The sequence below is a fragment of the Streptopelia decaocto genome, assembly GCF_964273445.1.
Source record: "Streptopelia decaocto genome assembly, chromosome: Z".
Lineage (NCBI taxonomy): Eukaryota > Metazoa > Chordata > Aves > Columbiformes > Columbidae > Streptopelia > Streptopelia decaocto.
This window is the reverse complement of record NC_138657.1, coordinates 55,843,857-55,868,539: the sequence shown is the minus strand read 5'-3', so window position 1 is coordinate 55,868,539 and position 24,683 is coordinate 55,843,857. Positions and strand designations below refer to the sequence as shown.

General features: G+C 38.5%; 1 protein-coding gene across 2 annotated transcripts in view; it reads right to left on the bottom strand.

Annotated features, from left to right (window-relative positions):
* DHX29 (DExH-box helicase 29) overlaps positions 1 to 24,683 on the bottom strand; it is a 32,495-nt gene that overhangs the window by 3,490 nt on the left and 4,322 nt on the right. Inside the window, exons 5-25 of one of the 2 annotated variants that reach the window (XM_082075618.1) lie at positions 24,520 to 24,662; positions 23,770 to 23,895; positions 23,204 to 23,330; positions 15,900 to 16,061; positions 15,296 to 15,461; positions 14,122 to 14,245; positions 13,120 to 13,716; positions 12,257 to 12,400; positions 11,987 to 12,163; positions 11,252 to 11,392; positions 9,625 to 9,769; positions 9,294 to 9,414; positions 8,285 to 8,369; positions 7,602 to 7,690; positions 6,921 to 7,049; positions 6,046 to 6,121; positions 5,194 to 5,418; positions 4,210 to 4,346; positions 3,457 to 3,550; positions 2,426 to 2,728; positions 1,649 to 1,780 (exon numbers count right to left, since the gene is read on the bottom strand). In XM_082075618.1, coding sequence (XP_081931744.1) covers positions 1,649 to 1,780; positions 2,426 to 2,728; positions 3,457 to 3,550; positions 4,210 to 4,346; positions 5,194 to 5,418; positions 6,046 to 6,121; positions 6,921 to 7,049; positions 7,602 to 7,690; positions 8,285 to 8,369; positions 9,294 to 9,414; positions 9,625 to 9,769; positions 11,252 to 11,392; positions 11,987 to 12,163; positions 12,257 to 12,400; positions 13,120 to 13,716; positions 14,122 to 14,245; positions 15,296 to 15,461; positions 15,900 to 16,061; positions 23,204 to 23,330; positions 23,770 to 23,895; positions 24,520 to 24,662 — 3,443 coding nt within the window. Of the gene's footprint in view, positions 1 to 1,648; positions 1,781 to 2,425; positions 2,729 to 3,456; positions 3,551 to 4,209; positions 4,347 to 5,193; positions 5,419 to 6,045; positions 6,122 to 6,920; positions 7,050 to 7,601; positions 7,691 to 8,284; positions 8,370 to 9,293; positions 9,415 to 9,624; positions 9,770 to 11,251; positions 11,393 to 11,986; positions 12,164 to 12,256; positions 12,401 to 13,119; positions 13,717 to 14,121; positions 14,246 to 15,295; positions 15,462 to 15,899; positions 16,062 to 23,146; positions 23,331 to 23,769; positions 23,896 to 24,519; positions 24,663 to 24,683 lie in introns of those variants that run through there. The other variant, XM_082075619.1, reaches the window with a different exon arrangement.

Below are 24,683 nucleotides of genomic sequence, written 5' to 3'. Positions count from 1 at the left end.
AGATAGGTAAAGGAACAGAATTGCACCTAATGAGACAAAACAGAAGAATGTTCTGGCTATTACCAGTAACTTATTTTCTCCAGCTGCAGGTGCAACATAGTAACTGAAGGTCAGAACTTTAATTGACAGCCCACCCAACAAAAATGAAGAGATCCAATAAGTATGGGGAGATTCCAGACTCTAATTTTGCAGTTGGCCCAGAGTGATGCACAGGGGTGGGGACTTGGACTGTGAAGGTACAATTGTCTACCTTTTTTTTTTCTACTGAGAGTCCCCCTCCAGGAGGCACTTAGATCAGGCTGCTCTACAATGTACCCTGCAAATAAATCGTTTATTTTAGAAGAATTTCTGGAACCCATGCCTGGGTCTCTGCGATGGGAAACAGAACTTATGTAACACCCTCTTACCTCTGAATGTGTTCCCACATGCATCATGAGCAACCAGCACATGGCATAATTATCAATTTACCAATATCCTACTTACTCCAATTGCTTTTTTCCAGTGTATAAAAGTACACATTAATTTATGCCTGAAATAAAATATCTACACATTTCCCTTTCAGGTTTGCCAAGCCTCCTGAGAAAGCAATCACGAGCCTCTCCCAAATCTCACTAGGAATTTGGGTATCTAAAGCTGAAGCACTTTTCAGGAATCCTTCATTTTATCCCTACCTTCCCATTCCAGTCTTCGTTTACATACTGCCTGTGGTACAACAAGTAGGTATCACGGAAAACACACAAAATGCAGCATATTCTGCTTAGCAACTCAGTAGAAAAATAGAAATTCTGGAACATACCACAAGATGTCATCGGCCCAGCAACTACACAATCTGTAGCCACCCAGGGACCATAAGTTCAACAAACCCACAAGGGAGCTGCTTTTTAAAATTTCACATGCATAACCAGTGAATTAAATTAGATGGTTGCGTCCTTGCATCAGTGGAGTGCAAAAAACTTAAGTGCTTTGTAGCTTATAGTCTTCCTTGAGTGTAACAGGGCCCACATGAGCATGGGAAGCTGTTGCCAAGTAGCTGGCACGCTGGCAAAAGCCAATGTTTGCCATTTAACAGAACTTACAGAAGATGCTGGCATCTCACCTGTAAATTTTGTCGGAAAAAATATGCTAAGAAAATGCAGTTTTCCAATTCCCAAATAAAACAAGAAAATAAACCCAAACAAAAAAATCCAAACACCTGAAACACAAGCAAACATATTTTTTCCATTTGGATTTTTTTCTTTCCCAAATAATTCTGTTTGTGCTATAAGGCACAATAAATACTATTTTAAAGATTAAAATATACTTATTTGATTATATGACTGTATGAAAGGGTAATATAAAACAGCACACATCTGCTTTCAGTACCAGCTCTATGAAACAAGGTTTAGTCTATATCCATTTCCAATACCTTTTCTGAAAGAACACTGACTTTCTTCAGAGAGGGAACTGATTTTGTTACAAGCCTATTCTTTTGAGTATGATTTGCTAAAATTTACATGTATATAAAATTTCCCATAATTTCCTTTACTCCTCTCCTCCCTTTCCTCTTGTCTTCATCCCATGTATATAGTGTTTTGAATTAAGCTTGTACATCAACTGTGTAATGCAAAAACCCATGGAACCCCAAAAGGTGATTATCACTCCAATGTACCTGAAAATGGATCCAGCCATCAACTGTCAGGAGACGCTCCCGATGCTGGACTTCTATATCCCCACCAAAAAGCAAAATGGGAAAGGGGGATATTAACGTAGTTTCTCTCAAATACACCTTAGCGTACCTCACCTGCATATAAACAAACACAAGTGTTAAAAACAACAACAAAAAAACCAAACCACATAAAATTGATAACACTAAATTTGATTACTACTTTTAAAAACAAAGAATACATTTTTTTCATTTTAGATATAATCAACACAAGTGGTACACAGAACAATCAATGACTATTCATATGCTCCAGACCACATAAAATACATCAGCTGTAACAGGCTTATACGTTACCAGTACATGGGCTAAATCCACAATTTCAAAACTAATTTAGAGTCTACTTAGAACAGTAAAAAAAAGGCAAAAATCACACTTAAATGTGTTATTGCTACATATTACTACTTAAAGTGATCACATTAAAATCCACAGCATTGTATTAAAAAAGTCAGTTGACACTATTGTTAAATGACAGAATGGTACTTTCATTTATAGCTACCAGTTTCACCATTAACAGATTTGTTAATCATGTACAGCTTTAACTTCTTTCTCTTCAGAACTCACTTGACCCATTTGTATGGACCTCAGGATCATTAGATACTACTAAAGACTCTTAGGATGAACAAGACATTCATTCATACTTAACACTGGTGTATGTTATTTAATATTAGTGGCGTAACTCCACCTTTACACAAACTACCAGCTGCATTCACTATTTTCACTTACCTTCTCCTGGTAAAGGAGCCATCCATACATCTGTAAGTCTCTATTTACAGAGGAGGGATGCACTTGTGCTTTGCCTTGAGCAGTTTCTACCATGCAAGCCAGCTTCTCTGTAATATCCACGGACTTTGTGTACAATATTTTTCCTACATTGTCATACAGCCCTGCAGTCAACACAGCTTTCAGAAGAGCTATTTCGTGGAGAGAAAGGGATTGTGTGGCTCCATTTCTATCCCATCCACATTGCGTTGTAGGTGCTGTGAACCCTGCTGCTCTCACCACCCTTATGAGTTCTTGCTTCACATCCTGAAATTAGTAAGGTATTAGTAAAACTCTGAATTTAAAAAGGTATATACTCCAGTTCATCAGCAGGCAATGAGACTCCATTCCAAAAATTCATGCTCTCCAGGTGAAAATCTCTTATTAGAAAAACACTTGCATTTTCCACAACCACTTTGGAATACTGGCTGTTTCTATGAGAAAAACCCTCATGTGGAACATAGGATTAGATATATAGTACTATATATACTGCAAATACTAAATCTCTCACCTTTAGTTAAAACAGAGATACATTTGCATTAAACATCCACTTCTACTTAGGAAAGCTCAGTCACCCAAACTTAAATAGTAAAGACGAATTAAAACGTTTTCTCACAAAAAATAAAAGGCCATTTACCTGAGTTTGTGGGTTGTCTTTCAAACTAACTATTTAGAGGCCTGTCCTTCTGTTATTCTTGATATCAAATCTACATATTTTAATTCTTAAGTTTTGATTCTCTGGTGGGAGTAAGGACTAGCTTCTCCAATGGCAGTGACTGTAGAGATGCATATCAGCAAAGTGTGCATATCAAATCTCAAGTGCAGACACGGCTACCTTAGCTGAGGGTGTACATTTCATTAGTCCCCAAAATTCTGCTTGTTTTTGTCTTGTCTAAACAGTAACCGTGATATATCACCACTTTAAAAGAGCATGATGTTTTCAGATGGAAATTTTAATTATGCTCTGGACTCGAAAGATATGTTATTTGGTTTACCTCCAGAGTTAACAGTGAAGTCCTATTGAGGAAATTTCTTCTGCAATAAGTCATTTCAGCACGATAACCCCCTTCTTGTCGAGCCTTCTTCCACCTAAGGAAAAAAATCCCGTTCTGTAACATCAAGAATAATCACATCAAGAGTACAACAACATAAGAGTGGCAGTAAGTTAAATGGCAATACTGTGTTTTGGTCAGCATTCTCCACTCAAAACTAGAAACAAGTGGCATTAACAAAGCTGCTGGTCTAAAAGCACTCTAGAGAATATGCCTGTAACAAATTGGCAGATACTAACAAAAATAAGCTAATTTTATATTAAAAATTATACACTTGTCTGCCTTGACAGTTGAAACAAAATTCAGGTGCGTTTTCTGAAACTTAGTGATAATATCCTAAAAAAAAAAAAAAAAAAAGTATGTCATATTTTATAATAAATACATTTTTACTTTCTCAAAAAACAAAATATTCAGGTCAGTATACCACAAACAGCAAACAAAACACTGTAAACCCTAGGGTAAACAGACAGAGTACACCTCTGTATGTGTGCAAGCATACCTCAAAGGAGTTAAAGGACAAGGTACTAAGGAAGCCACTCTTTTGTGTTACACTATTTGGCAATCTTGTTATTCTGAAAAGAAAAACTTCAGGCGCAAGCAATTCAAGAGAAGATACTTATTAAGGATTCTTTACAGAACCACCTTACTTAAGTTACCTGCATCTAGTTATAAGCATAGGAGAATTATATCACTTACCCCAGATAAGCGTTGTAGATTGTTATATGGTCTGAAACTGCCATTGCTAGGGATGATTTTGCAAGATCTGCTTCATCTTTTCGACCAATTGGTGTAGTAAATGGGGACTTTTCTGTCATAACAGCAGCCAGAGTTGCCTGCAATTAGTAAAGTACACATCACTTAAGAGTATTTATTTATAAGCTTTCAAGTTTCTCACACAAATAGCTTTATTTTTTATAGTAATATTTAATGATACTTTGTCTTCTACTAAGTCTTAAGGAAAACTTACCTCTCTAAAAACTTTCTATGTAGAATTCAAACTCCCTGTATTAAAGATATTGCTCACATAGTGCCTTATATACCCCAAATTTAAAAAATTATTAATTTCTGAAAACTCACATAAAATTATTTCTCATATGATAGAGCAATACCCAATATGATACAGTGAAGGTAAAATTAAACAACTGCTTTAATGATACCACATTAACAGGAGAAACTGAGAGAACAAAGAATTTTAACTTTCTGTTTTTAGCAACTAATATACCCATGCCTCCTCCTAATTTGCATCAAATTAGCACTAGGTGAAAGTGTAAACTATGTCACAGTCCTCACATAATAAATTACCACATACATAAATTTGCAATAACTTTGTTGGCCTACATGAACTGTGGGTTAATCCAGGTTGGTCTAACACACATGTAAGAGGACATTCTCTTTAGGTATCATATTCCCTGGGAATGTAACAGATAGAATTGGAGACTAAGTCTGACTATGCCCTTGTGAACCGTACCTAGGAGTTTAAGAACACTTGGACTGTTCTCCATGATGTCCAGATACCCTCACCTTAAAACAAACATTACAACTTCTTACGTCATCCTTCCAAAAATACCATGTTGCAAGAAATCATATTAAAGGTAGAATTAACCATTTATATTATATATATATATATACACACACATTATATATATGTATGTATGTATGTATTTGGTTTTTTTTACTTACCACAGGATCCAAACAGCCAAATATAGCACCAAAAATAAGCATTTTGCCAATCTTTACATTGACAGGAAGGGCTGCAAGGTGCTGGCCCAATGGAGTCAACTTGGGCTCATTTAAGAGACAAGCCCCAATCTTCCTCAACAGGTTCATCGCATTACCAATTACTTGCTGCTGTGGTGGGTCTAATGCTCTGGAAAGGAAATCCTCAGGGGAGCCAAGATTGCATTTCTGTGGAGTGAATGGGTATGTATTTCAATATAAAAAAAAAATCGTAATAATAAACTTTTATAGCAGCTAGAAAGGAAACAGGAAAGCTGTTTTTCCAAACAAAACCCCATGTTCCCTCCCCTCTAAACCAGCCTCTTGGTTCCCAGAACACAGACATGCCCTGTATCAGGTTAACAGAACTTAATTGTTGGGAAGGATTTTTGCATGGCATGACCACTGATCAGAGAAGCATCTTACCAGTGGTGATAGATGAGCAGGAGGCTGTCAAACCTGCTGAGATGCAGTTCAGGCTGGCACTAACTTGCCAGATTTCCAGTTTTCCCATGCATACCCTGCTCAGGATGGGGACAGAGGGAATGGAATTTCTGCCTTAGTTAAATAGCTTTCAAACTAATTTCTGCTTAAGTTTGTATTACCATTCTGAGGTAAACAGGAACGTATCATATGCTATTCTCACTCAGCAGTGCGCTCTGGGTTTTCCACAACACACACTGGGTTCCCTCCTGCTGACTAATTACACCGGATCAGGGCTGTCTGAGCAAGCCTTTTTAGCTAATGAGGTCAGTAACTCAAAAAAAACCCCAAACAAACAACAAACAAACCAAAAACAAACCAACAAAACCATACCATAATGTGAAGGCATAATTCCTCCAAAGGCACACGTAATATTTCTGGAACAGAATATTCCATGAAGCTTTCAAACCTGCAACATCATAAAAACACAGCACCACAATTTAATCTTTGAATTCAACTTATAAACTCATGTTTCATATGCTCATTCCTTGCAGATGTTTTTTTTGGAAGCAAGGGTGTAGGCAGTGGCAGATGTTTTAACATACAGGTAAAATGCCCATCCTTTCAGTTAAGGTGTGTGTGGTACCTTGGAAAGCAGGAGTTTTAGTGAGAGCGAAAGGCAGTAAACCCCTGATTTTCAGAATAAATTCTTAAAAAGTATAGCTCCCAAACGGAAAGTCTTGCATTTGGCTAAAATGCACACTTCATTGGTTATATCAAAATACCTTATCTTAACTATTTCTCAGCTGAAAGCAGGTAATAGGTTATTCCACTACAGTAAGAGAAACTAATTCTGCAAGTGCTGTATAACTTGATATTTCCCCATCTCTTATTCATAGAGATACCACTTCAGAAATCTACACATTTGTCTGATAAAAAATTCAAAGTTCATGAGGTAAGTTTGTGTATACTTGATCAGGGTAGTAGATATTGTTAAAAACTCATCCTCTACAGTTCCATAGTGCTGCATTTTTCCTTCAGTTTTGGAAAGTTTTTTGAAAACACTTTATAGAGATACTAAGCATTTTTTTTTAATTAGGAAACAAAAAAACTAGTATAACTCATTATTCATAAGATATTCAAATTATCTGTATTTCTTAGTTTAACCTTTCTAGTTTGCAGTAACTGGAGTGAATTTCAACAACACTTTTGCACAGAAAAGAAGACAATGATATTTGATTTATAAAATCCTGCTAAGTTTACAGTACCTGTCTCTTGTGTACATTCGGAAGCAGAATCCAGCCCTAACACGCCCAGCTCTTCCTTGTCGCTGCAGAGCACTAGCTTTACTAACAAAAGTCTCCTCCAGGGAACTCATCTGACTACTTTCGTGATACCTTAAAAATTATAAAGCAAGTGCCCATTCAGATTTCAGAATTTAAGGTTAGAGGTATATTTAACTTAAATACCAGCATATATATACTATTTCTAAAGAGCATATATTTGAAAATATTGTATTTAGTTTTGAAAACCAGGCATACCTGAGGAGAAACTATGTATCACAGAACCTTTAATACAATAAGGAAAGTAAAAACTGGAAAATGAAAGAGCTATTGTATCAGTTAGTTTCCCTGGAAATGTAGAATTGTTCCTCCTAACACATTCTGCATAAAAAGGATCTACATTTTTCCTTAAAAAAAAAAACAAAACAGTACTTAATCATGTTTCACCATATCTGTGAACAATTCCCTTTGTTGTTCTTCACACTCTTAGAAAATCCAAAGATTCATCCCAAACTTGGAACTCAACTGAAAGCTGTTCAAGGAACTCAGCTCATTTTTTTTTTGTCCAGAACTGCAGTTTAATAAGGGTACTACAAAACTCTCGCAGTACTAGCCTCCAAATATTTACAGTAATCCCAGTATGACTGATGAAAATAAAAATCTCACCTATTTTCTTTTGTTCTCCCAGTGTCAATTACAAAGACAACATCTGGTATCGTGATACCTGTCTCTGCGATATTGGTCGCCAAAACAATCTGAAAAAGAAGTAACATAACAAGTAAAAGAATTATTGGATGTCTAACAGTTTTTGCCCTTGTCAATATTATAGAATAAGTTTGGTTAAAGTTTTTTAACCAGAAAAAAGTTTCCTTAAATAAACTACACTACTTGGGAAATGGTTTAGTCTTCCCCAACCAATGAGGAATCAGAAGTGAGAATCTCACATTCACTTCTTTTTAATAATCCATCAAAATTACTACCTAGTATGTGCCAAAATTAGTCAACTTTTAAGTAAGTAGTTTGACAGTAAGTAAAATACTGTTTTCCTAGATAAAATTTATAGTTAGTGGTTAAAAATAGTTAAAATACAGGAAACGAACAACTAAAGAAGCTCTTAGAAAAATATTAGGTTTAAACATTCGTCTGATTACTGTTAAGGTTTTCATGGCATCCTAACTTATATTACTGAGCATCAAATCAGAATAATTGTTTCTTTGCAGTAAGAAAATTCCAGGAACAACAGGCTATTGTATGATTCTCTATGATTTGATTTTAAAACAATTCAAAGTTGCACCCACAGAAAGTTTCTCTTTTCAGTGGTCAGCTTTGCCTTTCTGAATGTATCATACCTTTCTAACACCAAGAGGAGGTATTGTAAATGCAGCTGCTTGATCTTGAGTTGAAAGAACAGAGTGCAAAGCTATCAACCTGTGCCTAGAACAAGAAATTAGACAAATTAACATACACTTACCAGATTAAGATACAGTAAAAAATTAGACTGGAACAATGACAACATTTTGGAGGAAGCAACTAGAACAGACATTTGAAAAAGTAAAAGTCTGTATGATTAGGTATGACAATCTGCTTCAGTGTTTTATTACATTATCAGGAAAGAGGAACACTGTTAATTCATATGGATGTTCTATTTGGCAATGAAGGAAACAAATTACTATTGCAGGACTCTAGGTTAACTTATACCAATAGTCTAGCAAGAAAGTGTGTTCATGAATCTGAGGTCTTTACACTGTGCTCCCAAGACAAGGACCATTAACAGAAACTTTGCACAGAACTATAAACACATGCAACTTGCAGGGTGAGTAATAAAGGCCTTCAGAGAGAAGACAGGCACAGAGATTTGTACTTTCCTTCTCTTAAACCTGGACACCTCAGCCCACCTATGAATCTTTAGAGTTTGACCTCAACGTTCTTTTTATACCATCGTGTCACTAACTTTAAGTTACCCACAAAATAAATTTCAAAGCTGTTACTAAAACTATGCCACTTCTCTTGGCAGGTTGCTGCCTCTGGATCTCTTCACAGTAAGTTATCACTTCCATGTGAACAGTAAGCCAGAAAGCTATAGCTCAGATATGGCAGCTTCCCTACCCTAAGAAGTAGAAAAGAATTAGTCAACTTCTTTGTGATTAAGTCAGTTTGTTGAAAAATAAAATAAAGTTATTATAGTACCATTTCTAAGTACCTGTCACTTTCATTTGTATAATTTTTAGACAGTAAAAGTATATTTGTAGAACAAGCAGTTCAGAAGTATAACTGCTTCCCTTTTCAAGAATAGCAGGCCCTAAAAACTAACAAGATAATCAAGTTAAAGTATTAATTATAAAAAAATATCTGCATTACCTGTCACGCAAGTTAAATCTTCTGTCTGTTGAAATGAGATCATACAGCTGTTGGATATGGGCAAGGCCTGGTAAAAAGATCAGCACAGCACCCTCAATGTTCTTGAACTGGGGACTTCTATCTGGAAAGTTAGAGCACAGACATAGTTAAAACAAACATACATTTGCAAACAGTTTCACTTGACAAGATGAACTAATTCTGGTTTCTGTGATAAGCAGTTTTTAGGATGTTTCATATAAGAATGAAGTACTTCGTCATTAGCAGAAAGCACTGGAAAATAAGTCCAAAGAACTGCCCCAAGTATATAAACTTCTTAAGTAGTAGACTATACCTAAGTATGCAAGCAACTCCAAAATAAGTTCAAGATTGATCTTGTAAGGGTTCATATAGAAGATGGCTTGTTGCGTACGACTGCTATACTTCGCATAGTAAGGAGCCAAATCGATACCAGATCCAGACTGGATTGGGACATGCTCCTAAAAAAGAAAGGATGGAAAAAAATAATATTCTCAGTGTTTTAGAAGAAGAAGGTAAGGGAGCAGAAGGTCAGTTTGTCACTCAGATTAGGTTTCTTAAAGCAGAGTAAGGTAAGAGAGATTTAATAGACTAACTTCACACCAAATTCCACATGCATTAGACTAAATCAGTCACCTACATAAGCTATGTGTAGGTATCTTCTACTGTTAAATGACAGTGAGAACAGTACTTTATAGTCTGTTTTACAAACTAAAATTCCCAGGTCCGTATCTGGCATCCAGCTGGTACCAATTCAAAATGGGATAGCAAGCCTACAGCATATTTCAAAAAGATGGACCAAATTTGAAATCCCTGTACCTTTGCAACCACAAAATGCGGATGAATGAAACTCTTACCACTTGAAAGAGCCAGGCATAGAGTTTCAAATTATTACTGCCTCTCTGAGCACACAAATGGGCTCCAGCCTCAGTCATTCACAAGACAGGGAATGAAATCTGGTCCATCTTTTGGAAGACCCTGTATTTTGGGGTGTGTAAAAAAGCAGTCTCCCCTTTCTCCTCACTCTCACCTTACCCTTCTCAACTAATAGTTGCAATGAAAGCTAAAATGGAATTGGGTAGCAACTCCTGCCGTGTTTTGGAGCAGGAGGAAAGGGGGAGGAAGAGAGAGTTAGCAGACCATAAAGACATTTATAAACATCTTACAGATAACATAGAAGCCTTAGGCAAAGTATGTAAGTGGCATTATCGTAAACTATTTCATTGTTAACCAATGCACTTAAAGAAGCTTGCTACTACCTATCCTTCTACACTGAATGCTCAACAGAAATAAACCACAAATATGAAGGAGCACTCAGGAGAGCATGTGGGCTTCAACTAGAGGATGTTGTTGTGTTGCATGGGGTTAACTACTACTCTAGGAAAAAAAAAAAAAAAGAAAAAAAAAAATCAGCAAAGCAGTGAGAGAATATTTTCCAACATGTGCAGTGTTTAATCACACCAAACTAAGTGGTCCTGCAGAGATTTTGAGAGAGTAAGTCAGAGTAGACAGGTATCTACCCAAAATATATACAGTCCAGATGAAGAGCCTAGGTTGCCTAGAGTCAGCCATCATTCATACACCTTTCCGTTCAAAAATTTTGATCCAAAAGCACATACAGCTGTCACTGCACAGTACCTACAGGATTAACCACAGCCTGTTAAAACCAAAAGCTCTACACAATAATCTCATTTAAATAATCTCATTTGGCATGCCAAGTTTGAGGATCTGTGGAGTTTGTCAGCTAAGAAGGATATGGCCTTGCCTCTTCCATTCGTAGGCTCACTATTTGATATAATTCTTTGGGAGAATATGCCATTGTGTCTGTCTTACAAATAGTTGACAGAATATTTGATATTACACAATCCAATCACATTTTATAAGATAAATTGACACATTAATTTAAAAAAATTCCAAACAAAATCTAGTAATGCCTATTTTACCTGATACTTTGTAATACCTCCTCCTTTCCCAGTGACATTTATTGTTACTTCCTCCTCCTCCTCCAAGAACTTCTGACAATATTCTGAGTCCTTCTCCAGGACATAGCCAGTTGCTTCAATTACATCTTCAACATGGAAAACCTTGAGTGAAAAGCCACAGAAGAAATACAAGGTACATCAAAAACTAATCAGGAACTTTTTTGGTTTTTAAAGCTTACATATGAAACTAAACAGTGCATGTCATTCCCTGTAATCTTACAATAGATCTTGCAAATTTCAAATTAATCTTCCATAGGGTTCTTAAAACCTACACTTAGAGCTGCTATGAGTTTATTAACGTGCCTCTTCACATGATCATTATTATGTTTACGATAGCTTATACAACATGCATGAGAAACACACATAAGAACGTAATGACAAAGTTGCATCTGGGGTGTGGGGGAAAATTCTTTAATGCTTTCCTTTCTACCTAGGCTAAGTAGAGAAAAAGCAAAGTGTCACTGATGAACTGATTTTAATCAATAACAAATCCATCAGAAAAATAAAAGTACAATCCTGTACTTCAAAGCACTGAAGATATTTAATGTTTTCTAAAAAGGAAAGAGCTATGAGTCCTTGAAACAAACATTTAAGACGTATAAGAAAAAAAGTGATGCATTTCCAATGGAGACTAACCAGGCGAACACTGAATACATGCATAAAGTGCCTTACATCATCAAACAAACATTTACCTACCTCAACAGGGTAACTCCTCCCTGAGATCCTTAAAATGGGACAGTGTGAGAAATAACTAGAAAACTTCTCACTGTCTACAGTAGCACTCATTAAAATCAGATGCAGGTCTGAACGCTTATGCAAGATCTCCCTCAGAATAACTAGCAAGAAATCGGACTGGACACTTCTTTCATGCACCTAGAATTGGAAAAACATATCTATAGTAAGGCTTTAGTAAAAGCCAAAGTCCAGAATAACTATAGTTTCTGCAAAACAGTAAGAGCTGATAACCTCATCTACAATAACATGAGATATACTTGAAAGAAGACCATCCTCTTGAAGTTTCCGAAGCAGGACACCTGTTGTGCAGTACAGTAGTCTGGTGGCTTCTCCTGTTCTTGATTCCATACGAATTTGGTATCCACACAAGGAATTCTTTAAAAAAAGATATTAACAATATAGGAATAACTTAAAATAGTATGTAAGCTATAGATATTAAAAATGAAGTGAAATTTAGGCACTGTTAGATTCAGACATTGTACAAGTTGCTAATCTAACAGTGTAGTGAATGCCTACTACACCATTTTTTCATACACACTCTTTCCTTTCTTAAGAAAGGGAAAATACACCAAAACCTAAAACTCCAGGGTGGCAAAGAGCTGGTAAACTTGCTGTTCTTTTCAGGGCTCTTCACAGTCCTCAAACCAAAATATTTTTGCACAAGTAGTTTATCATAAAACACAGAGAATCTTAGTTTTCTTCAAACAACAGCTTATGTTGGAAGGGGCCTCTCTGAAAGCATGGCTTCACCCAAGGCCAGATTGGATTGCTCAGAACATCATTCAGAGAGTTTTCTTCAACCATAATGAGAGATGCCACAGTCTCTGTGCAATCTGCTCCAATGTTTGACCACCTCCATTACAAAACCCTCTTGCTCTGAATCACCCTCTAGATATTTTAGAAATCATATATGGATACCCAGAGGTTCACAGGTGACAATTTGGAAAGAAACAGCTGACACACAAAGAAGCCCTTTTAATGAGAAAATAAAGTTTCATTATCTAGTTGTATAAGAAATTACATTTTTACTTTGTACCAACAATCCAGCCTCCTGTATTTGATCAAGACTACAAAAAGGAATTCAGACATCTTACTTTTCCTCCTGGTCCTGATTCACAGCCTAGCTCTTCACAAACCCTGGTTGCCAGACTCACTGCTGAGATTCTTCGTGGTTGTGTGCAAACAATATTACATTTACTTGATCCTTCATCTAGCAACAAGTCTTCTAACAAGAAATGGGGCACCTGGGTACTCTTTCCACTGCCTGTTTCACCAGCCACAACAACTACTCGATGCTTTTTAAGAGTTTCTACAATTGAGTATCTGTGCTTAAACACAGGTAACTCCTCTCTCTCTTTCAGAAGCCTCTGGTATTTGGAGGAACTTTGCAGCTTTTTGAATAAAATCCTTGAAGGTTCCAAATTATCAGTGTCTGAGGTCTCAAGGGAGAGACTGCTGAAGTCCTCATCAGAAACTAAGTTTTCCCAGGAATCTTCAGGACCCTCAGATACTTTTGGTTGGTCTTCAGATTGTAGTTGTTGTTGTTGTTTGAGTTTGTTTAATAATCTAGCAATAAAGTTATCACGAGGTTTATTGGTTTCTATCTTGTTTTCTTCTTCCTTTTTCATTTCGATATCCCTCCATTCCAGCCAGACATCTCGGTAGGTAGGAGGCAGCAACTGATGAACTGACTTCAGGTGGAAAAAGCAGAAAAAAAATTCCTTTATGTACTACTTAGTAGTGTCAGTAACATTTTATGTGTAAAACAACTTGAGTAGCAAAAGATACCACAAAACATGAAAATTTCTAAATGGAGAAACTATGAAAACAGTAACAAATGTCAACAATACACTTTTTTCCAACTGGCATGCATTCTTTACAACACTGAAAGAACAGTTATACTATCAAAAAATTCCCTCCCTATTCACCATAGCACATAAGCATGACTATAGATAAAAGCAAATGAACATATAATAAAATAATTTAATGGGAAACAATTCATTAAACTGTTTTTAGAATTTAGCTATAGGTATTGTAACAAATCAGTGCAAAGGCAGATTCCAGGCTAAGAACAGTATTCCTGGTGAAAATCTTACTTGTCCTTTGGTTAGATGATAGAGTGCCAAAGTAGCAGCTAGATGTTGTGCTTGCATACTATCTTCTGTCACGATTGTAGGACACATTGTCATTACATCATCTGACGATTTGATAATTCTGACCCTTAAAGACAAATTCAGGCATTTATCTTAATTTTTCTTACTTATAAAAACAGCACTTCTGTTAAATGTTTTTGTTTAAAACGTAAGGGTGAAATTCAAATAGGGAAACTAAACTAAATAAACTTAATGTTACTCAATAATGTGTTGCAAACAGAAACAGCTGATCAAGTTTGAATAGCAGAAAATTTTCAGCAGCAGATTACAGCAGTGAATTTGCTATTTTTTTTTTCTCCTTAATTTTCTTCATTTTCTTAAAAGCAGAAGTACTTATACACTTACAGATCACAATTAAGGTTAGTTGCTTCGAAAGGACTAAACATTTGTGTGCTTGTAACTACTTAGCATAGAAGAGATGACAGTTAATGATCTATTGAGATGCAAATACTATTTATCAGATACATGCCAGGCAGACCAGCAGTCAAATTTCTCACCTTCCCTAGGGAAGAGTATATTAGTAGCTTTTAACCTGATCTGGAAGACAGCTTCTTTTACGTGGTTCATTCAAGAAGCATTACTCATTTGTAACGCTGTGTCTACTTTATATGTACATGATTGTATTTTACTTTAGGTCAACATATTATAGGCTCATTGTCTACAATACATTTAAAAATCACTGATACTGCACTGTGTTGGTTACAAACTTATGGTAGCTTTCATACAAATTTCTAACTTCCACTTTATTTTAAACCATGTCCCAAAGGGCTTTGGTATTCATATGCTTAATACCTATCATTTAATGTGCTACTTCAAATAAGAATACAAGAAGTTAATTGTCCAGAGTTATCTCACAGGTTCACTGCAGAATTAAAAACTAACCCCTTCTTTACAGGATCATTCACTAGAATCTTATTTTTGCAACAGTGTCCAGCCTAAGTGTTAGTTTTGCAGAGCTATCCAGCGAAAGAAACCTTCACGGTGGACTAAAAGAAAGCTTGGGTTAAATGCATGATATTCACATAAATCTGGATCAACATGACAAGACAGAAGTAGCCAACATTTATTTTTTTAAGTGAAACAAAAGGAAAACGTAAAGTTTATAGGAAGTACATACCTACATTTCCAATATTTTCCAACTGGAACCTTTTCAAAAGCAGGATTTGGGCTCTTGGGAAAATTCTTCCTGCACCAGTCAATCAAAAATTGTTTTGGAGATTTGCCAGTCCAGCTTCGAGCACTATAATCAAAGTTTCTTATATCTAGAGGTTCTTTCTTTTTCACTACAAGAACAGAGAGATACATTTTAAGTCGCCTAAATTTGGTTTTATTTTATTGTTTGCCATCTTTAATGACCCAATACTTTAAGAACCTTCACTAAAGGTTGCTTATTAGAAAATAATGTAACAGTTTGGAGGTTTACAATGAAAATAATTTAAAAATACGAGATTGTGACAATAGAAACAGAATCTAGCTCCATAGTTAACCTCCTCACTCAATTTTAGATATGACAAGTATGGCAAAAATAGCTTTCAATGTAAACAACTAGAACAAATACAGATCCCATAATGCCAGCTTGGTAAGTGAGGTAGTCCACCTGCCCTTCCCACAATTAGAGTCTGATGACTTAGTACTGCAATGTAATACAACCTAGTAAAAACAGGAACTAATACTGGAAATTTGTAGTACACAAAGTTTGTACAGGGCAATTTCCAACACACCTTTGTCTTCCTTTGCAGCACCATCAGGTTTTTCAAGCAAACTCAAATTCAAAGTAGTTTCTTGAGGCTGAGGTGAAGGAGTGTTTTTCTTTTCATTTTGTTGTTGGTTTGAAATCTTTATAGCCGGATTAAACACTGGATGTTCTTCAAGTACTGCCATTTCTGTCAGAGAGAGAATACAACTTACACCAATTGCTAAGCATTTATTCTTTAAAGAGATCAGTCATTAATTCACACTGAGCACCTGAAAATGGAAGTAGTAAAATGTTACTGACTTTTTAGAGTATGACCCAGATGAAAAGGATAGATTCAGGAAAGTCTGCAATTCACACACAGTGGTGTAAAAGATGATTGACCTGGTTTTGCTAAAAACAAGTTTCTCTTTCAGTGAATTTTGCCTGTCAGCTAAAGCCTTCATATTAACTGCATTTTCCTGGAGAACCAGACCCATGTTTTGGTAAACCTAGCAATGGAATGCAAACATATTGATAAGCATGGATGGACATCTCGCGAGAGGGGCGACGAGAAACAAGTGACCAAGAAACTGACCAACTGTGTATAACATTCCATTCACGTGACTACTTCATATAAAAGTGGGAGACCACGAGGATCTCGGCCCTTTTCCCTTTTTCCTTATGGCTGACATTAGCAGAGGACCTCGCTACTCATCCCTGTGATCTGAGGCCTAGTGAGAGACTGAATCCAGCTCTGCTTGGTTGCAGAGTCTAATCCAGGACTTTGGGTGTCGGCTCTGCAGTTGCTGAGACTTTCAAGACTGGTTTTGTATATTTTGTATTATTTTCTCTATTCTTATTAGTAGCATTAGTAAAATATCTTTAATTTTTCCAACTCTCTTCTCTCTGTCCTTCTTTCCCTCCCGATCGCCTGTCCTTAGTGGGAAGGGGGGAGAGGGAGGGGCAAAATGGGGGAAGTGGGGGGGGAGAGGAGGTTAACAATACATCTGTCAGGGTTTTATTGTCACCCCGCAATCTTAACCCTCGACAGATAATTGGCGCCCAACGTGGGGCCAGAGAAAGGGGTAAATTTGAAGATTTTTGGCTTTTCTGCTGCTCTAACGTACCTTTCAGTTTTCTTGGCACAGTGCCAACTCATAGAGTTGTGATACTCGCGCGTCTGTTTGCTTTGGATATTATTTAGTGGTATTAAGGCAAAGTGAATTACACTGATTTAAAGATGTTATGGCATAAGTTGTATCAGTTATTTTCTACGTTGTGCTCACTGATTCCATATCTGTGTTGGGCTTTCTTTTTAAATCGGAGTATTCATTATATAACAACAAGGAACTGGACAATGGTCATAATGATGTTGTGTGGTTTGTCACTAGTTTACTTAATTATACTGCAGCCTCTAATGAGTTTCTACTCGCTTCTGCTTTACCTTGAAAAGCCTCCAGGAGAGATTAAAGAGCAGAACGGCTCTGTGTTTGCTAATTGGTCAAGCGAATCTTTAGAAAGGCTGACTAACAATACTTTCGTTTTTTCGCTAGGAGAGTTCGCAAATGTTTTAGAGAATTTTGAATATCCTTGGAGTTTTGACAGAACTGTTATGGTGTTATCTGGTTTGCTGAATGTGTGTCAGTTTGTGCTTCTGTTAAGAGAAATGGCGTTCAACAGGAGGTTTGCATCTCTTTGTTGTCCTGAGATTTGCGGTGCGTCTTCGGAAGCTTTAGCAAAAAGCTCTCCTAGCCGCTCTAGAAAGAGCAAAACAGCAAAAGCTGCAGCTGCTGCCACTTCGCAGGCTGAAGGTACAACTCCTACGCAGAGTTTCTCTGCCGCTGCTGATAACGTTACTTCTCCAGCCTTAAAGGCAACCCCCCCTCCTTCACACACTGGGCACTGTTGCTGCTGTAACCACAGTAACCACCGTGACAGTCATTCAGACTCTGGAAATGAATCAAATGATGGTAAACCCATATCAGCATCAGTTGCCGGTTGTAAGAAAGTCACTAGAAAGACTACCCGTGCAGCAGATGATGGCACAGGGCCAACATCAACCCAAGGGCCATCATCATCAGGACAGGGAGGAGATGAAGTGACCACTACTCGGTCCTTTTCTCCAGGTGAGCTGAGAGATCTGCGAAAAGACTTTAGTCGTCATGAAGGCGAGAATATTTTAACCTGGCTGCTCCGATGCTGGGACAATGGGGCAGAAACAATTGAATTGGAAGGTGGTGAAGCCAGGCAGCTGGGATCTCTGTCAAGAGATTCCACCATTGATAGGGCAATTTCAAGAGAGTCTAATGCCACTACTCTCTGGACCCGACTCCTGGCAGCTGTGAAAGTAAGATTTCCCTACAAGGAAGATTGTATATCCAAGTTAGGGAAATGGAATACTATGGAGAGAGGTATTCAGTTCCTGAGAGAATTAGCTGTGTGAGAGATCATTTATTTTGAACCAAACAGCCAAGAGGGGACAGACCCAGATAGAATCAATTGTACACGACCTCTGTGGCGCAGATTTGTACAAAGTGCACCACCTGCATATGCTAAGTCATTGGCAGGAATGGTCTGGTCATCACGAGGTATACAAGATATTACTGAAGTGATTGAGCAGCTCCGGAACTTTGAGGACAGCCTTGCTGGTTCTCTAGGGGCTTGTGTCTCTGCTGTGGAGAAACTGTGTGAAAAATCTGATGACCGGTTTGAAAAGCTATTGCAAGAAATCAAAGAACTCAGAGAAGACACATACCATTCACGACCTGCACAAACCTATGTTTCAGCTATTAGGAAAAGGCGTTTCCAATCTCGAGAGAGAGGACAGAGGCAGCCCACAAAAAGAGGTTCACTGTGGTTCTTCCTGCATGAGCAGGGAGAAAACATGAATAAGTGGCATGGAAGACCTACCTCAGAACTTCAAGAACGAGTACGTGAGATAAAAGGAAAAACTCCTAGGAAGGTGGCTGCTCCAGTTTACAAAAGGAGCAGAAGAGATTCTGATGCTCTTGAAGGAACCTCTAATTCACACCCAGAGACTGTGCAAAACAGAAATTAGAGGTGCCCTGCCTCCAACCAGGTGGAGGAAAGGGATAACAGAGTTTATTGGACTGTACAAATACGATGGCCTGGTACAACACACCCCCAGGAGTACAAAGCTTTAGTGGACACTGGTGCTCAGTGCACAATAATTCCTTCTAATTGTAAAGGAACGCAATCCATCAATATTGTTGGAGTGACTGGGGGATCCCAGGAACTGACTGTTGTAGAGGCTGAAATGAGCCTAACTGGAAAAAACTGGCAAAAGCATCCTATTGTGACTGGTCCAGATGCTCCGTGCATCCTTGGCATAGACTACCTCAAGAGAGGGTATTTTAAGGACCCAAAAGGGTATAGGTGGGCATTTGGTATAGCAGCTGTGGACACTGAGAAAATTGAACAGCTGTCTGATTTGCCTGGTCTTTCAGATGATACTTCTGTTGTAGGACTGCTGATGGTTGACGATCAGCGGGTGCCAATTGCTACCATGACGGTGCATTGCCAGCAATATCGCACCAATCGAGACTCTTTGATTCCTATTCAGAAGTTGATCCGTCAATTGGAAAGCCAGGGTGTGATCAGTAAGACTCGCTCACCTTTTAACAGCCCAATCTGGCCAGTGCGTAAGTCTAGTGATGAGTGGAGACTAACTGTAGACTATCGTGGCCTGAATGAAGTTACGCCACCACTGAGTGCTGCTGTGCCTGACATGCTGAAACTGCAATTTGAACTGGAGTCAAAGGCAGCTAAGTGGTATGCTACAATTGACATTGCTAATGCATTTTTCTCTATTCCTGTAGCAGCAGAGTGCAGGCCGCAGTTTGCTTTCACCTGGAGAGGCATCCAGTACACGTGGAATCGCTTGCCCCAGGGGTGGAAACACAGTCCTACCATCTGCCATGGACTGATCCAGACCACGCTGCAGCAAGGTAAAGCTCCAGAACACTTGCAGTATATTGATGACATCATTGTATGGGGCGACACAGCGAAAGAAGTCTTCGAGAAAGGTGAGAGAATACTTCAGATTCTTTTGGATGCTGGTTTTGCCATAAAACGAAGCAAGGTCAAGGGACCTGCACGAGAGATCCAGTTTTTAGGAATAAAATGGCAAGATGGCCGTCGTCAGATCCCAATGGATGTGATCAACAAAATTGCAGCAATGTCTCCACCTACTAATAAAAAGGAGACACAGACTTTCTTGGGCGTTGTAGGTTTTTGGAGAATGCATATCCCTGACTACAGCCACATTGTGAGCCCTCTGTATCGAGTGACTCGTAAAAAGAACCAATTTGAGTGGGGCCCGGAACAACGACAAGCCTTTGAACAAATTAAGCGTGAGATAACTCATGCGGTGGCCCTTGGACCAGTTCGGACTGGACTAGATGTTAAAAATGTGCTCTACACCGCAGCCGGAGATAATGGACTTACCTGGAGTCTCTGGCAGAAAGCACCAGAAGAAACCCGAGGTCGACCGTTAGGTTTTTGGAGTCGAGGATACAAAGGATCTGAGGCCAACTATACTCCAACTGAAAAAGAGATACTAGCAGCATACGAAGGAGTTCGAGCTGCTTCAGAAGTGATCGGTACTGAAGCACAGCTCCTCCTGGCACCTCGACTGCCAGTGCTGAGCTGGATGTTCAAAGGGACGGTTCCCTCTCCACATCATGCGACCGAAGTTATGTGGAGTAAATGGATTGCATTGATCACGCAACGAGCTCGAATTGGAAGTCCCAATCGCACAGGGATCTTAGAAGTGATTACAGACTGGCCAGAAAGCAAAGACTTTGGAATGTCTCCAGATGAGGAGGAAGTAAAACGTGCTGAAGAAGCACCACCGTATAATACTCTTTCAGAGACTGATAAGCAGTATGCACTGTTCACAGATGGATCCTGTCGTCTTGTAGGAAAACATCGAAGGTGGAAAGCTGCTGTGTGGAGTCCCACACGACAAGTTACAGAAGCCACTGAAGGACAAGGTGAATCTAGTCAGTTTGCAGAAGTGAAAGCCATCCAGCTGGCATTGGACATTGCTGAACGAGAGAAGTGGCCAATACTTTATCTCTATACTGACTCATGGATGGTAGCAAATGCCTTGTGGGGGTGGCTATAGCAATGGAAGAAAAGCAACTGGCAGCGCAGAGGTAAACCCATTTGGGCTGCCACACTGTGGCAAGATATCGCTGCTCAGCTAGAGAGCCTGCCTGTGAAAGTTCGGCATGTAGATGCTCATGTGCCTAAAAGTCGAGCCACCGAGGAACATCTAAACAACCAACAAGCAGATCAAGCTGCTAAGATTAAAGTAGCTGAGGTGGACTTGGACTGGCAACATAAAGGTGAACTTTTCCTAGCTCGGTGGGCCCATGATGCTTCAGGGCATCAAGGTAGAGATGCAACATATAAATGGGCTCGCGATCGAGGGGTGGATTTAACTATGGACGCTATTTCACAGGTTATTTATGAATGCGAGACTTGCGCCGAAATCAAACAAGCGAAACGGTTAAAGCCTGTATGGTATGGGGGGCGATGGTTAAAGTATAAGTATGGAGAAGCTTGGCAGATTGATTATATTACACTTCCGCAAACACGTCAAGGTAAGCGTTATGTACTTACAATGGTGGAAGCAACCACTGGATGGTTGGAAACATATGCCGTACCTCATGCTACAGCCCGAAATACTATCTTGGGCCTTGAAAAGCAAGTCCTTTGGCGACACGGTACGCCAGAAAGAATTGAATCAGACAATGGTACTCATTTCAAAAACAATCTTATAGACAATTGGGCCAAAGAACATGGTATTGAGTGGGTATATCATATTCCACATCATGCACCAGCCTCTGGGAAAATTGAAAGGTACAATGGTTTGTTAAAAACTACACTAAAGGCACTTGGTGGTGGAAACTTTAAAAATTGGGATTCACATTTAGCAAAAGCCACTTGGTTGGTCAACACCAGGGGATCAACCAATCGAGCCGGGCCTGCCCAATCAGAAATTCTACAGACTGTAGAAGGAGATAAAGTCCCTGTAGTACACATGAAAAACATGTTAGGAAAGGCAGTCTGGGTTACTCCTGCCTCAGGCAAAGGCAAGCCCATTCGTGGGATTGTTTTTGCCCAGGGACCTGGCAGCACCTGGTGGGTGATGCTTAAGGATGGAGAAGTTCGGTGTGTACCTCAAGGGGATTTGAGTTTAGGTGAAAATATTCAATACTGAACTGCATGACGTGAATTGCCATACTAACAGCATTTAATAAGTGTTTTTCAGATCAAGACAGTGATGATGAAACCAGAGCTAGCTTCTTCGAGTGGCGCCTGACAACTTCTTTGAAGTTGATGTCTTTAACCCACAAAGAGTGGTCATGAGATTCACTTGCACCATTTTTCCTGCCCTGGGAGACTGTTGTGACAAAATGAACTTAATGAACCTTTTCAAAGGATGGTCCACTGATTAATTACTCCTGTGTATATATGTATATATATATATAGTAGTAGTGATTAATTAGATTGTGTTGATAGATTGTATTGATAAGGTTTAAGTATTCAGTGAATGGCATATTATAAGGGGTGGAATGTCCTGGTTTTGCTAAAAACAAGTTTCTCTTTCAGTGAATTTTGCCTGTCAGCTAAAGCCTTCATATTAACTGCATTTTCCTGGAGAACCAGACCCATGTTTTGGTAAACCTAGCAATGGAATGCAAACATATTGATAAGCATGGATGGACATCTCGCGAGAGGGGCGACGAGAAACAAGTGACCAAGAAACTGACCAACTGTGTATAACATTCCATTCACGTGACTACTTCATATAAAAGTGGGAGACCACGAGGATCTCGGCCCTTTTCCCTTTTTCCTTATGGCTGACATTAGCAGAGGACCTCGCTACTCATCCCTGTGATCTGAGGCCTAGTGAGAGACTGAATCCAGCTCTGCTTGGTTGCAGAGTCTAATCCAGGACTTTGGGTGTCGGCTCTGCAGTTGCTGAGACTTTCAAGACTGGTTTTGTATATTTTGTATTATTTTCTCTATTCTTATTAGTAGCATTAGTAAAATATCTTTAATTTTTCCAACTCTCTTCTCTCTGTCCTTCTTTCCCTCCCGATCGCCTGTCCTTAGTGGGAAGGGGGGAGAGGGAGGGGCAAAACGGGGGAAGTGGGGGGGAGAGGAGGTTAACAATACATCTGCCAGGGTTTTATTGTCACCCCGCAATCTTAACCCTCGACAATGATGAAATCAATTCAATCTGACTCAGAGACTTACTTGCCTAACAGATGTGCATGCCACAAAATCAAACACACGTGACTTGCATAGCTCTACCTTGCTGAATTCTTCGTATTTTCTCCTGTGCTGCCTTCTGGCCTTGCTTGTCTTTGTCTTGCTTGGAGATACTTGCTTGTTCTTTCGCTTCTGAAAGCTTGGCGGCCAGATGTACATATCTCTCATTCTATTTCAAACAAAATTATGAATTACAAGTTGAATACCGTATGCTTGCCACCTTTAATGGGCTTCATAACAGAAAAAGTGGAGGGTTTTTTGTCCTTTACGCCTCCTTTACACTAAGGAGGAACAATTACTTTTTATGTAACTAACAGTCAAAACTTCTCAGTATTTGATAGTCACCTTTCTAATCTCACTGAAACATGTTTCAAGAATTTTTCCTATACAGCACGGTGCATTCAATATTTTGAACCCAGAGCAAAAATAAGAACAAACAACTTCAGAGAAGTTTGAACACATTTCCCCTTCACCAGCCTGCAAATGTAAAAATTGATGACAAAAAAAAGTACTCAACCCCCAGTGTTTAACAAACAGATTTACTACTTGCAGATGTGACAGGCATGTTAGTTTTTTAAAGACTTCCATGAAATGTTATTCTGTCTTACTGGGTCAAACTTTTCTTCATCTGCCTCTTTCACAGACTCATCCTTCTCTTCATCACTTTGTTGCTCAGCATATCGCAAAATCCATTCCTTCATACTCACTTCTTTCTCTTTCCCTACATTCATTTCCTACAAAGAGCAATGAAAATGAAAAGTAATTATAACAGTCAGTAAAAACACTAACGCTTTCCTCTGCTAGTATTTCAGAACTATTGCTTAAGATTTTATATATCTACTACATTACATGACATAAATAACACAAAAATAACCATGGAGCAAACATCTCCAATCAGGGTAAACATAGATCTTAACACCTGCATAATTATAACTGCTGTAAGAAAAAAATTACTTTTGCAAGAAATATTTTTCATTTCTTGGTTTAAGATTCAACAGCCACAGAAATCAAGACACTGTTAGTATGCAGGCAAAATTAAACCCACACAAGCACATAAAGAGTGGCAGAATTAACCCATTCTGGGAGAAAATTAAGCTATGCTTTACCACAAAAATGAACTATGAAGAACCCTCAAGACTTCAAATAAACAACTAAGCAAAAAAACAACCAAACAAAAAAATATTACCTTCAAATGGCCATTCCACTGAAATCAAAATATAATATAGTGTGCTTAGTAATTGTCACTCACATTTTCAGAAGTTTTCCACATTAGTGTAGGAAATGAAGGCAAATTCTGTATTTTAGAAAACTTTGTCCTCTCTTCCCCCCAGTAAATACAAATCAATGTCTCAGATTACCTTAGTTGCAGGCCCATTATCTTTCTTTTTGTTATCCACTACGCGAGGTGGTGGCTCCCGTTTTGTCACAGGAGAACAAAATTTTGCTCTAGGTTTCTGTTGCTGTTCTTCAAACTGCTGGCTAAAGCCTTCAGGTAAGGCATCTTCAAAATAAATAAAAAAAA